Genomic DNA, 13958 nt, shown 5'->3' on the forward strand with positions numbered 1-13958 from the left:
TGCCCACTTTCACACACAACCAGACATACAGCGATTTGACAGTGTGGGAGAAGTGTCTTGCCAAACGAAACAAGAACAACAGCGCGCACAAAAATAGAGCTGTCAAAACAACTTCACCGGTGTTATATAAGCTCTATTATTGGCCTATCTCCGCTTCACTTCAGAGTGTTATGCGTCTGATAAAGCTTTCAAGATTAGGAATTCGTGTCTGCCCAGTGTTTCCTCAACAGCCAGTGACAAATGACGGCGCTTTTTTTTTTGGTGGGAAATAGCCCGTTTCCATCGGACCCTCTCTCTCTCTAGCTTTGCTCCGTCATGCAGAAACTGGAACTTTTCTGACCACCACGCTAATGCGATGTGGCTTCCTAAGTGGGCCGTTGCATAAGAGCTGGAGTGTGTCTGGGCCATGGGGCAGGAGATAACCACAGGGGACAGAGTGGGAGTGGGCTAATGACTGGGTACTAGAGAGGGCCCTGACATCCCGGTCCAGATGACATTTGGTGATTAGCGGATGACCTTCTAAATGTGCATGTGGAGCTGCAGGGGATGAGAAGGCTAGATGTTGGGCAATAGACTGGTTTTAATAAAGCTGTGAATCAGTGCTTTCCGAATGTTTTTACCTTGTGAGCTGCTTTTACGTAGAACAAAAATGGCTGAGAGCTACTTTGGTGACACTTGTGTAACTGTGTGACTAAGAGCCCACTATGTGAGTTACAGTAGAAGCCCAGATGATGCATAAAATGACTTAATTTACTGATGGGAAGGGATTTTAGTATTGCAATACTAGAGCCGGTGTTGGAAGTATTTGTTGATGCTTTACTTTCTTCTAAATCAGCGGTTGCCAAGTGATACGGCAGAGAATGACGAGCCGCGACCCAAAACAGAATGGATTTTCCACTGCAGGTGTCAAAGCAAGTTGAGATTTTTTACTCATTAATTGTCCGTGAGAATAAATACTACGCTGACAGAAAAGACAAAGGGAGAGAGGGATATTGTACATCCAATTACACAATGGAAATAATTTTTTTCACTTAAACTTGGCTGTAATTACTGTTTAATTGGCGCTAGCCCACAGTTAGCATGTTAGCTTCTTCTTTGTGATTCCAATAGTGTGTATTGGGGCCTCCAAACCGTAGACAGCAAAGATGCATTTGTGGTTTTCTGGCCAGAGACACCAGGGGGAGATGAAAAACTAACAAAAAAGTTAAGTTAATATGTATTTCAACTGTTTATATTGGATATTTGAAAGGATTTCACAAATGATATGCTGTTTTACGCTCAAAACACACTATAAACAGTAGCATTTTTCTTATTATTTCATCTTGAAATCATCTAGGGACCCCCACCCCAGGATCCAGTAGGGTATTGTTGAATTATTTTTCAATACCAGCACTTTACAGATACTTGGTTTACAATACCGACACCAGAACGAGACTTTTCTCGATACCTATGGCAAAACATTTGTTATCTAGAAAAATAATCAGACCGATAATGTTATTTAATTCCATAAAAGACTATTTCAGTTCAATTTGAATCATTTATTTGAGCTGAAACAACTAAGTCACGTTCTTAAATCCTGTCCCTGGACGCAACCACATCAAAACTTGGTCTCTAAATGCTTTTTTTTGGCACCTGCTCTCTATACTTTTATTTATTTATTTTGATACCATGCCAACTTTTTTTTTATTATGCCATAGTGGTATTGTCTAACAGTACCCAGCCCTAAGCATGAGAGGTTATGGCTTTGTTCTTTTCCATTTTGGTATTATTTCATACTAGGCTGAGCTTTTGGAAGACAGTGGTTTCAGATCTCTGCTATGAATAAATAAGATAAATAAGAGTACAAGTGTTAAGTATACAATTGTAATAACTGTAAATCTATCTCAATTGCAATACAATTTCCCAAAAGCCATCCCTACACGTGGTACTTGTAAAAGCTGGTACTTGGTGTGAAAAGTCTGAGAACCACTGCCTTGGGGGGACTTGCTCTGCTTTTGATTGGTGCGGCGGCATCAGAGGAGAAAATCAGATAGCAGCTCGTTAGGGACTGAGAGCACTTCCTTTGGAGACTGAATCAAGAATGCCGCCGTCTGTCAATGTCACTGCCCTGTTCCCATGGGCCAGACGGGGCGCACACACCATTGTTTTCGCCCCTTGTTCTATTTTCGTCGCCGATGTTTGCTGTAATTTTGCGGCCTCACCCCAAAAACCCGCTTCTGTAATTTTGATAGCGATCGGGGACTGCTTCTCCTTTTAGCGCATGGGAGCAAATTATAGTCCATCGCGCTAAATTGAATGCTTGGGATGTGAGCGCACCGAAATCTGACATTTCTCAACGCAACTTTGTTTTTTATGCAACTGATGTTTTCTTTGGTGACAACGCCCCGCGCTTGGGAAATGCCGGAGAAGCAGCGGCCGTTTTTTTTGGAAGATAGCGGACTTTTTTCTCTCACCAAAAGTATTCCTCCAGTATGCCATTATGCGGCCGTGCAGGTCCTCATTCCTCTCGACTTAAAAAAGAAGCGAAAACTACCCTCGAGTTGTTCACTTCAAAGTTCCCAGGCTTTGGGGAAAGACAGGGATTTCAGTCACAAGAAAGACTAATCCCATCAAAGGAGGCTAAAACAAAACTAAGCTAAGAATTATACAATATAGTCGTGAACCTCAGTTTGTTCACATCAAGGGGCAGGGTCACTACCTTCAAAATATTTCAATCAGTGAGTTAAAAATAGCCTGACCGAGGTTTAAACCGGGACAAACTAGCGATTACTGTGAGCACATGCAAAATTGAAAATGTGAAATTATGATAGGAAAAGACAGCAAGGAGCGAGAGACTGGGAGACTGGGTTTCAAATTGGCCTGAACTGGGCATTAACCTCTTAAACCCCGCCTTAACCGAGCAGATTTTCTCCAGTTCAGCTTTACCCGAATCTAAAAGGTTACAGCCTATAGACCAGAGTAACGCCTCATTTGAAAGATAAGCAAAACTCATCTAAACAGATCCTTTTCCTTGCGTTTCTCCCACATTTTCATCTCTTTTTGTCACTTTTTTGTTACTCTTTTGTTGCATTTTCATCCTCGCTTTTGTCGTAGTTTTGTTGCTATTTTAACACTTTTTTTTTCCAAGAAGCTTTTAGATTTGGGTGAAGCCAAACTGGAGAAAATGTGGTCAGTTCAGGTGGGGGTTAAAGGAACGGGCCACCGTTTCTCCATACTGAGATATGTTCTTACCTGAGCTTAGACGAGTTGATGCGCATCTGTCTGGTCTTTGTGCGTGCCCTCAGTCACGCAAAAAAGATCGAAGATGTTGTCAGCATTTGGCCTCTCCCAGAATATTCCTATAGCTCCAAACGGGGGTGTTCTTCCACGGGAACGCACAAAGACCAGACAGGTACGCATCAACTCGTCCAAGCTCAGGTAAGAACATATCTCAGTATGGAAAAATGGCAGCCTGTTCCTTTAAGAGGTTAAAAATGTTCCCTTTATGAGAAAACAAAACCCAGGAAATACAGATCGGAGCACTTGAGCTGTAGTAGATCAAACAGCATCAAACTAGAACCGATCTAGGACTAGTCCTTCTCTATATCCATTCTACTACTAGACAACGACGGGACTAAACAGAAGCAAATCCAGGTGTGACTCTAAAGTAAACCACGTTCAAAACAAGATTCTGACTCTCACCTCTGGGCCTCGATACGGTCTTCCATTTACAATCTCCGGCGAGGCGTAGAGCGGGCTGCCGCAAAACGTCTGCAGCAACTTGTCCTTGTGGTAGAGGTTGGACAGCCCAAAATCAGCAATCTGTAGAAAAGGTAAATCAGTCTATTTAGGTAAGTTTGTTTGGGAGATAGGTTCAAGATCAAGAAGGTCTGGGCAACAACAGAAGAAGAGCGATAGTGGATCCATGGCTAGAAGGAAGCAGAGGAACTAGTCTGGACCCCAAGTGAAAGAAGTAGAGCTAGTTTGGAGTTAAAAGATGCTGAATGTTTTCATATTTGACTATTGCATTGGACATAAAGCTGGGAAGATGGGGCTGAATCTTACCTTGATATTACAGTTTTCATCCAGTAGCACATTTTCCAGTTTCAGATCCCTGTGAACCACTCCATTCTGAAAAGGCAAAGGAAACATGTGATTAGTCCTCCTGTTTATGTCTGGTGTTTTGAGTATCAAGTTGTTCAGTCAATTACAATATTTTAATGGTACACACACATACAACACACAAGATTTGGAAACCGCTCATCAAACAGAGGAAAGCGAATTGGTCAAAACTGCCAGCGTTGGAGCAATACATTTAGATTTAATGTGAGTCTGAATCTATTTTAATGCCCCACCGAAACCCTGGCCTTATTACCACAGACATACCAAATGATTAGAAGAATAGAAACCACATTTCGCTTTCTGATATGGAGAAATAAAACATAAATTGATTGGTCCCTTGCTCGCAGCTCTCAGTGTGGCATCGGGGCGGGGAGATTCACTTGTTTGCGTGTTGTAGATATAAAGGGAGACGCGCTTGTGTCAGTGATTCACACCCGCAGCACCACCCCGCCCAGAGCCATGTTGTGATTACAAGTGATGATTCATCCAGCATTACTGTCTGCACATCTTTCTCTATCTCTCCTCTCCTGTGCTCTCTATAGACGATGACATCAGTCCTATCTCCAGCTGGTAAAAGCACCGCAGCAGCACATTTTGGCTCAGGCGCACAACTTCATTATTACTAACAGTCACTTTGGCTGTGGTAGGAATATTACTCCGAAGGCATTTAACATTAAAAAAGGAAATTGTTTACACTGACGCAATAGGTCCAGAAAAATGTGCTTAGGCTGTTCTATCTGTGGGTAATGATTATCAAACTTTTCACACTTCCCCATGCGATCTAAGTACCACCTCATGAAATACTTATGAGTTTGAGTCTGAAATAGACCAGAATTGGAAAAAATTACGTCTAAACTGGGTGTAAACCACAAAAACACCTGACTTACTGAAGCAAAATGAAATTATCTCCAGTTAAATCCAAGTATCAGTGTTGATTTTGGGACTGAAAAGGCCAGATTGCTGCAACTGTGGATCAGAGACTTTCATGTTAAAGCAGTACTAAGTAACTCTTGCCCCTAGAGGCCATAAGCGCCACTGCAGGTGTCGTAACATGTTGCGTTTTTTTTAAATACTACGCTGACAGAAAAGACAAAGGGAGAGAGGGATATTGTACATCCAATTACACAATGAAGATTATTTTTTTTCACTCAAACTTGACTGTAAATACTTTTTAAGTGGTGCTAGCCCGCAGTTAGCTTTGCCCGCTAGCCTGTTAGCTCCTTCTTCGTGATTCCTTTAGTGTGTATTGGGCTCCGGGTCAGAGCAGGGAAAGCTGCAAGTGTGGTTTTCTGGCCAATCATCATCATGAACACTTGTACTACCCCCAGAGGGACCACGAAAAGGATTTATGAAGGTAAACAAGTTACTTAATAGTGCTTTAAAATATACTTTTAAAATGCCTCCGATTATATCCATGAGTCAAATGCAAATAGTAAACATGTAACTATAAGCCTACAGTTCATTTTGATTTGAAAAAAAGCTTAATATCCAATGCTAACTGGTATGTAGCCGAATGGAAGTGGCTACGCTAAGCTACGCCATCGGACAGAATGGGCTGCTAAGCTGACGTTAGCTACACTCGCAAATTTCTACCTTTTCAATCAAAACACCTGCTCCATTCAACATAGTTTTACCACAGTTTTACTATATCAAATTGTGCAGCCCTGCTAAGACCTAACTTACGACTGACTTTCCTTAGACTTTTTGTTTTTGGTCCATTGTCTGGTTTGATCCCTACTTTTCTCCTCACGACGACCCACTTCAAGATGGTACATTTTGTGGTGGAGCTCGGAGTCCAAAGTTTGAGAACCTCTTCTTCTGAATATTCCCACAAATTCAGCCTTGGGTTTTTCTAGGCCAGAGCATTCCTATGTAACACTAACCATGCCCCTCTAATACTGCGCCGTATAGCAGCCGCAGTTAATGTGGCGGCTTTTTTACCCGGTCTGCTTTTCTTGGCACGGCGCAGTTAGGGAGGCATGCGTTTCTGAGTGAGACGAAACACAGGCTCGTTTAATTCAGGCTTAGGCTCCGATTACGGCGCTCCCAACACGCACTGTATCAAGTCGGGTCCTATCTGCTGACACGCTGATGGATGTCCTGACATAGCCCTCGAGCGTTGCTGAAGGGACAGCGAAGGGGGGGCATCGACTCCCGCTCGACACTTCATCAGCCTCTTTCGAAAATGCGACCGATTTGGACGGGATTTCGAACAGTCCTTTGAGACCGTTTAATGATTTCTAAAAACTAGATGCGCTTAAGGCTCTGCTTTGTATCCTGCTAGTATATTTAGTCCATTAGTTCAATAGTCCTAATGAAAGCCAGAGCCAGGGGAATCAAAATACCTGGATCCCATAGAAGTAATGAAATTAACACTGTCCTTCCTTCCTTCCTTCCTTCCTTCCTTCCTTCCTTCCTTCCTTCCTTCCTTCCTTCCTTCCTTCCTTCCTTCCTTCCTTCCTTTCTTTCTTTCTTTCTTTCTTTCTTTCTTTCTTTCTTTCTTTCTTTCTTTCTTTCTTTCATTCCTTTCTTTCTTTCTTTCAGTCTTTCCTTCCTTTCATTCTTTCCTTCCTTCCTTCCCTTTCTTTCTTTCCTCATTTCTTTCATTCCTTCCTTCCTTCCTTTCTTCATTTCTTTCTTTGTTTCCTTCCTTTCTTTCCTTTTTCTTTGTTTCCTTCTTTCTCCTTCCTTCCTTCCATTGTTCCTTCCTTCCTTCCTTCCTTCCTTCCTTCCTTCCTTCCTTCCTTCCTTCCTTCCTTCCTTCCTTCCTTCCTTCCTTCCTTCCTTCCTTCCTTCCTTCCTTCCTTCCTTCCTTCCTTCCTTCCTTCCTTTCTTTCTTTCTTTCTTTCTTTCTTTCTTTCTTTCTTTCTTTCTTTCTTTCTTTCTTTCTTTCTTTCTTTCTTTCTTTCTTTCTTTCTTTCTTTCTTTCTTTCTTTCTTTCTTTCTTTCTTTCTTTCTTTCTTTCTTTCTTTCCTTCCTTCCTTCCTTCCTTCCTTCCTTCCTTCCTTCCTTCCTTCCTTCCTTCCTTCCTTCCTTCCTTCCTTCCTTCCTTCCTTCCTTCCTTCCTTCCTCAATTGTGAGCTTGCAGGCTAGTTTTTGTAGCATTGCTGTGATAGTTACTCTGAAAAGTGATTCTGAAAGTTGTGAAACGTTCCTATAACTCATCCCTGAGAAGAAGTGAGATGCTAGAAATGGGTTATTGTGGATTTAAACCAGCCCAAAGAACCACAATCATGAGAGACTAAAAGCTTTGGATCTGCACTTAAGGGTAGGTAAGTTTAGTTTCCTATTGCCCTGGGTTGGACACCCCTGAGGTTGAGTCTAGTTCTAGCCCCGGTTCGGTCCTGAGTTTGCCTGCGTCGTTCACCTTGTGGCAGTGGTGCACAGCGGAGACGATTTGCCTGAAGAAGTGTCTGGTCTCTCTCTCGCTGAGACGGCGCCGCTCGCTGATGTAGTCGTACAGCTCTCCTTTACTCGCGTACTCCATCACGATGACGATCTTATCCTTGTTCTCGAACACTGGAAAGAGATGGAAATCATTGGTTTTTAAAGTAATGGACAAGGGAAGACAATTGTGTGAAGAGCTGATGAACATTTTGGGTCGGTTGCATCATTGTAACCAGGTTTTTCATGTGAACTAGAACATCATTTAGGGATATCACTTTAGAAATCACCAAAGAGCATCCTTAACCACTTGCACGATGATCCACTTGAAAGGTCTGTGTCTAAGAACATGCAGTGGGAGGAATACTCAACCTCAAAGATCCACTGAGCAACATAAAACTTATCTGAATTTAGATACAAACTATGAAACCTCAAGAAAAAGAAGGGACAGCTTAAAGGACATCTGCCAAGGCACTGGCCAAATCATGCAATGGTCAAGGCCATGGTCAACTTCAAACCATATCTGATATAAAATGTGTACCTTACGCCGGGTTAAGTAAATATCACTGAAATGTGTGTGAATTAATGATTTGCAATTTTAGTAGCTATACACTCCTTTTGTACAATGTTTATAAATCAATAAATTCATAGTGGTGAGTCCTAGAATCATCCTCCTTCCAGTGGTTGGTAAATAGACTCAACTTATGTAGTGCTTGTTTACCTTTATCAGGCCCAAAGCGCTTTACAGTAAGTAACCAGTCACCCATTCACACTCTCATTCATACACCAATGTACGCAGACACAGGTTGAATTTCTTAAACATAATTGAAAATATTGTATTTTCCTTAAAGTCATGCATTTAATCGGCAGAAAAAGCCACGTAACGGTCATTTCAACAGTCTCAGGTACTGTTTTTATGCTTATTATGTTGAAATATTTTTTTCTGGGAAAGGCTGGCAACCCACTGATAAGCAAAACAGAAAGGATAGGCCACACAAAAATAATCACTTACAACTATTACACAATACTTGCATGCTTTCTCAAAAATATGTCTCACCAAAGGGAGGACGCTCGGCTTGTTGTTTTTCCACGTTAGGGGTCACACATGTACCCTATTATGTAAAGATCATAGCGGGCCTCACCTCCGGCCCCCTTTTAAAGTTTGAACCAAATTCCACAGAGGTGTACATTACTACGTCTTAAAAAAAAAAGCTTACATCACCCTGACCCCACCTTCTACGTGACTGGATTCCTCAAAACACAGTGAGGAGGGACTGCCGCTGACTTAATCACGTCCCCTCCCTCCGCTGGGACGGGGAGCGCAGAGAAAACACACTCATCGCATGACCCAACGAGCTGTCATGCGATGGCTCTAACACCTTGTTGTGAGATATGTTTAGCAAAGCATTCGCATATTTGTCACTGCTGTAAAGGTCAACTGTGGCTATGGGAATACTCCGAACACTATCGCCTTGCAGCAGGGAGGTTCTGGGTTCGATTCTGAATGAGTTTTGGCCTAAAGATGTTAAGAGTGGGCTCACCTGCTAAAAGAAAACTTACTGGGGCTCCTTGCAATGGGCTAACGGAGCTACTCTTGTGACCACTTCTGAGCTTCGCCTCCCAGTTGCCTGTGACCTCTGGGTGAGGTAATTACCTGTCTTACATAACGGCGCTGCTGTCAGGGCTTGTTGGGTTTATACGGACAAAAGCATCTGCCAACCGGGGTTTTGATCCCGGGTCAGGACCCCACAGAACACAAATTAGCACCTATTGTGCCACTGCCATCCATGGATGACAAGGGGCTGTAGACGGGCGCAGTGAGGTCATGGCGTTTTTGCCCTTTTCTACACACATTTGCAGTTTCTGTGCTCCTCGTTGTTTTACGAGATGCTTTTGTGCATCTTTGCCGGGTTTTTGTAAGGTTCAGCTGATTTTTTTTACTGCAGGGAATCCTTACTGGCCATGAAAAAAACAGTTTTTCTAAAAGTTAACAAACAGATCTAAAGGTTTTTGAGCAGCATTTGAGGCCTACACTAGGGCTGAAAGATATATCGTTTTTGTATTGATATCGAGATATGAACATTGAAAACATTAAAATCGAAAAAAGCAAGATATAAACGATATAGATTTCATCAATAAAATGGTACTCTTGAATATTATGTTTTTTATTTTTCTGAAAAATGCTTGGTTTTCACCTAACCCACAGTTATATCGAATCGTATCGATATCGAGATGTCTGGCATGAATATCGAGACACGAAATTTTGTCCATATCGTTCAGCCCTAGCCTACACATCAACAATTTTTTTTCTTCTGAAACACTGAAGAGGCACAGAAAGCCCTCACACCTGCAAAACAGTGGAGGCGTCACAAGAAGCGCTACAGGAAACAAAAAAAAGGGGCAAATGGGGAGGTATACGGGCAAGACTCGCAGTTAAGCCACACAAGTTTTCTATCCCGACTATTGTTCTGGCTACGGCGGAGTTTCACAGGTGACGCTCAAGTGAAGAATGGCGTCAGAGCCAGGGGAGAAGATGCAGGAGGACAGCGGAGGGAGCTGTGCAGGAGGAAGAGGAAGGAGGAGGTGGAGGAGCTGACCAGTGCAGGACACCACGCTCCGAAACAGGGACAAACCCAACAAGACTTAGTAAATAGTAAATAGACTAACTAGGAAAACTAGCTAGAAATTAAACAAATTAAGGACAAGGTTAATAATGATGCAGGAGTGCCCAAAGTGTGTCCTGGGGTCAAATGTGTCCCTCAGATCCATTTTCGGTGGCCCTAAGGCTTCTTGTTGAGTTGGCAAACGTCGTCAGCGATGGTACTGCGGGTTTACCTATTCCACACAATTAAAACCTCAAAAACTAGCATTTTATTGTGAGACAGAGCTAGTATTAAGGTTCCAGCCTAAATAAAGGTGCGGGGAGTGGTTTAAACCTCTCTTAAATGCTCCCAGTTGAGCGTTGACTGCACTGGCTTCAATATCGCGCACCGACATATTTGCATAATGAAAAAAAGCTTTTTGTTTTCCCTTTTTTAGCATGCCCCTAACCTTTGCTGCCATTACCGAACCGCCTGTTACTGCCTGGGTCTGTGTCATCTGGAGAGAATGCAATGCAATATAGCAATTACAATAAAACAGTATCTATTGCGCACAGCGGGTTATTTCATCAAATCAAGTTTTATAACTCAAACTCACTGCCCTTTCACTTTTACTAGAAGCACTCCATAAAAATAAGCACTAATAACTTTGTAAATAGCCTAATTTGGTGAGTTTTCGGTGGATGTTCTCAGATTGTGGTAGAGGTTGGTCATACGGAGGAATCAAGTGTTTGTAACTTAGGAGCAGTATTAAAAATGTATTGACCTTTTTTTTTTTTTTTTACAACTACTGCTACTACTATTATACTATTTATGGCAGTAGGTCGCAGGCCTTAACATTAAACTATTTGAAGAAGCAAATGAGTCTGATAAAATGGATAGTACTGTGTTATTTTGACAATGATTTTTGTTGAAAAGATTTATTGAATCCCCAAATCAATGATAATTTGTAGGAAAATTAAGTATTTTAACTAATTTCAACTACGTGTTTTATCGGTTGTTCAAATTTGATAGACATAGACCAGTTTTTTTCATGGGGGGCCGCATATTGACGCATACATGGGGTCAATATGCAATATGCTTAAAACCTTCATGCCAGCTCCGTCTCACAAATAAATTTTAGTTGCTAGGTTACAATTCTGTAGAATTATCACATTTCAAATAAAAAGGGACCATCTCTGGTGATGTGTACGGATTCAGTAAGAAGGCAGAAGGCCGCATTCGCCCCCCGGGCCGCACTTTGGACACCCCTTCTATAGAGTATTACTGTTACCGATAAGTAGAACTGTAGTCGCTTTCCCGGTACTCGGACAAGTGTTAATTTTATGACTTATTTTAATTTTGTTTGACGAAAATGTAATTTAGTCACGATTTTGTCAAGCAACTATTTTCAATTATTTAATTATTTTCAATTTTAGTCTAGTTTTAGTTGACAAAATCTACATTATTATTCAAATGTGTGCATTCAATTTACACTGTTTCAAGGGCTTCTTCAACATAAACAAAAACTGTTCTTGAAAGTATATATGTTTTAGTTGTTTGAAATTTCATTATTATATTATTTAGTTTGTAATAGTTGAGTTTTAGTTGCAGTAACCATACTTTTAACCTCTTATCCCCTGCCTGAACCAAGCGCATTTTGTCCAGTTCGGCTTTACCCAATTGTTGTTTTCTTGTGTTTTCATCTGTTTTTTTTGTCACTTTTTGTGGCTTTTTTCACTGCCTTTTAATCATGTTTTAGTCACTTTTTTGTTGCGTTTTCATCCTCGTTTTTGCCGCTATTTCGATACTTTTTTTTTTCAAGATGCTTTTAGATTTGGGTAAAGCCAAACTGGAGAACATGAAAGTGTAGTTTTAGCCATGGAAATTGATACTTTGACTAAAACGATGATGAAAAGTGTTAGTAGACTCAGAGTTGATCAAAACAAGTCCAAAGTGACTGAGGAGTCAATGAGGGATGAATTAAAGCTAACCCTGCTTGCATTAAAAAGTCAAACGCATGAGTTCTTTGCATACAATAGCCTAAATTGCTGATAAATGTACAATGTAAGGGAGTGGTGCACATCTGGTTCCGCTTTGTCTCGTGCAGCGGGGCAGTTAGCCGTTAGCAGTTAGCGGCGCTGCAGAGGAGGGTGTAGCCGGATCCGTGAATCCAGAGGCAATGCATACATCTCTGAAGCGCAGCTGGGTGGAGGGCTGACCACAACAGTAAACTCTGGCTTTAGGCTGAAACACCAAAAGGAGGAGAAGAGCCTGGTCTGCTTTTATAGACCTACCGTGAGTGTGGGAGTTCGTTCAAGCTGGGTGTTCATTTGGACAGAAACGGGGTGTTAGAAGACGCACTCCAGACTGTTGATATAAACGTATATCCTCAGTAGAAGTTAATTATTACGTCCTTTTTTCCGATTTCAAAAGCATATGTCTCTGTGTTTACGTCAAGGCTTTGTCAAAACTCAGACTAAACCAGGATGTGAACCACGAAGGTACAAAGTAATGCGTCGTCCCCTTTGGAAGAAATGTCCTCTGCATCGGACCCATTCTTCAATACTACTGGGGAAACCCATCCCAGGAACCCTTGAGCCTGGATTTTGGTCAGCAGTGCATACAGCTGGCTTGGAGGAAAAGCCTATTGTGCCTCTTTGGTTGGGCTAAAAGACTTAATTCAACACTGTCTTTTGTATGACATGCAGTTAGAGATCGAACATCACGGTTTTTCCATGGCCCGTACCAATACAAGTTGTTAAACTCTATAGACATCAATAAGCAATCATCACTAGATATTACAGAGCCAATATGTAGGGATGCTTTTAAGCCATAATATATGACAATTAGTAGAATACATTAACTTTTTCATGTGGGTTACGGGACCATTTTCTGTGGTTCGAGGTCCGGTGCCAAACCCTATTTTTGATTCATGATTGCTGAAATCGACTGAACTCTGCAAAGAAATACTGCATTCTGCAAATAAACTTTAAAATGTTTTAAGTAAAAGTTGAAATGAATATTGTGTTTGACTTGTAATGATTCGTTGATGGTGGTCACACCAGGTGAGAACCACTGATCTGGTCAAAAAGGAACACTGGAACCAATTCTTGAGCCTATGTTGGAGCCGACAGCTGAAAAAGCATGAATATTGGCCCATTATATTGGACTATTCTTATTGTTTAGTTATATTCTTTTTTGCCCAACTGTTTTTTACCTTACAAAATGAAAAGTACTCATGACAAAATTGTTATATTAGTTATTATGTAGTAAAATGTAGTTTTGCAAAACATCACAATACTGTTGTGATATGTGTATCGTATCGGAAACTATGTATTTCTATACTTTTGATACTAAACTCAGTTATAGACACACACAAAAAAACACAAGTGTTTGACTTTTGTTAAATCCAGATTTGGTGCTTCAACAAAAGAGCCAGACTTTTAAAATGCTTCTGCCATTTGCACTTTTCAAAATGTTTGAATCAATATCATGAATTTAATACTTTGTGCATTGGAGTATATTGTATCACTATACTGTGCGTATCATATGGTGGTACGTATTGGATCGTGTCAAAAGTGTATTGTCATAGCTCTGGTATTTAGTAGGAGTTATAGTGTGTGTGTTTTAGCCCATCCTATTAAACATAGATGAAATGTGTTTTTTTTTTTATATATATAATCGCTTTGAATAATCTGGCCTTGAGTACATTTGAAGTGCATTTAATAGCCTAGCTAATGCTGTATTGATCCCTCTGCAGTTTATAAAGCTGTGTGTGTTCCTTTAATCATTGTCCCGATAAACACCACTCCAGTGCACTCGGAGACCTCCTGCTGACTACTGGCACACTTCCCGCATAACAAATACTGCCGTTTGTCCCATATCCGCGGC

At 41.2% G+C, this 13958-nt stretch overlaps 1 protein-coding gene across 1 annotated transcript in view; it reads right to left on the reverse strand.

The window, feature by feature from the left end:
• The window catches only part of nuak1b (NUAK family, SNF1-like kinase, 1b), a 38388-nt gene that overhangs the window by 2933 nt on the left and 21497 nt on the right, over window positions 1-13958 (reverse strand). The window contains exons 3-5 of the mRNA XM_079567100.1: window positions 7469-7620; window positions 4045-4110; window positions 3682-3801 (exon numbers count right to left, since the gene is read on the reverse strand). Of these exons, the coding sequence (XP_079423226.1) occupies window positions 3682-3801; window positions 4045-4110; window positions 7469-7620 (338 nt within the window). The remainder of the gene's footprint in view (window positions 1-3681; window positions 3802-4044; window positions 4111-7468; window positions 7621-13958) is intronic.

Source organism: Gobius niger (assembly GCF_951799975.1).
Source record: "Gobius niger genome assembly, chromosome: 12".
Taxonomy (NCBI): Eukaryota; Metazoa; Chordata; class Actinopteri; order Gobiiformes; family Gobiidae; genus Gobius; species Gobius niger.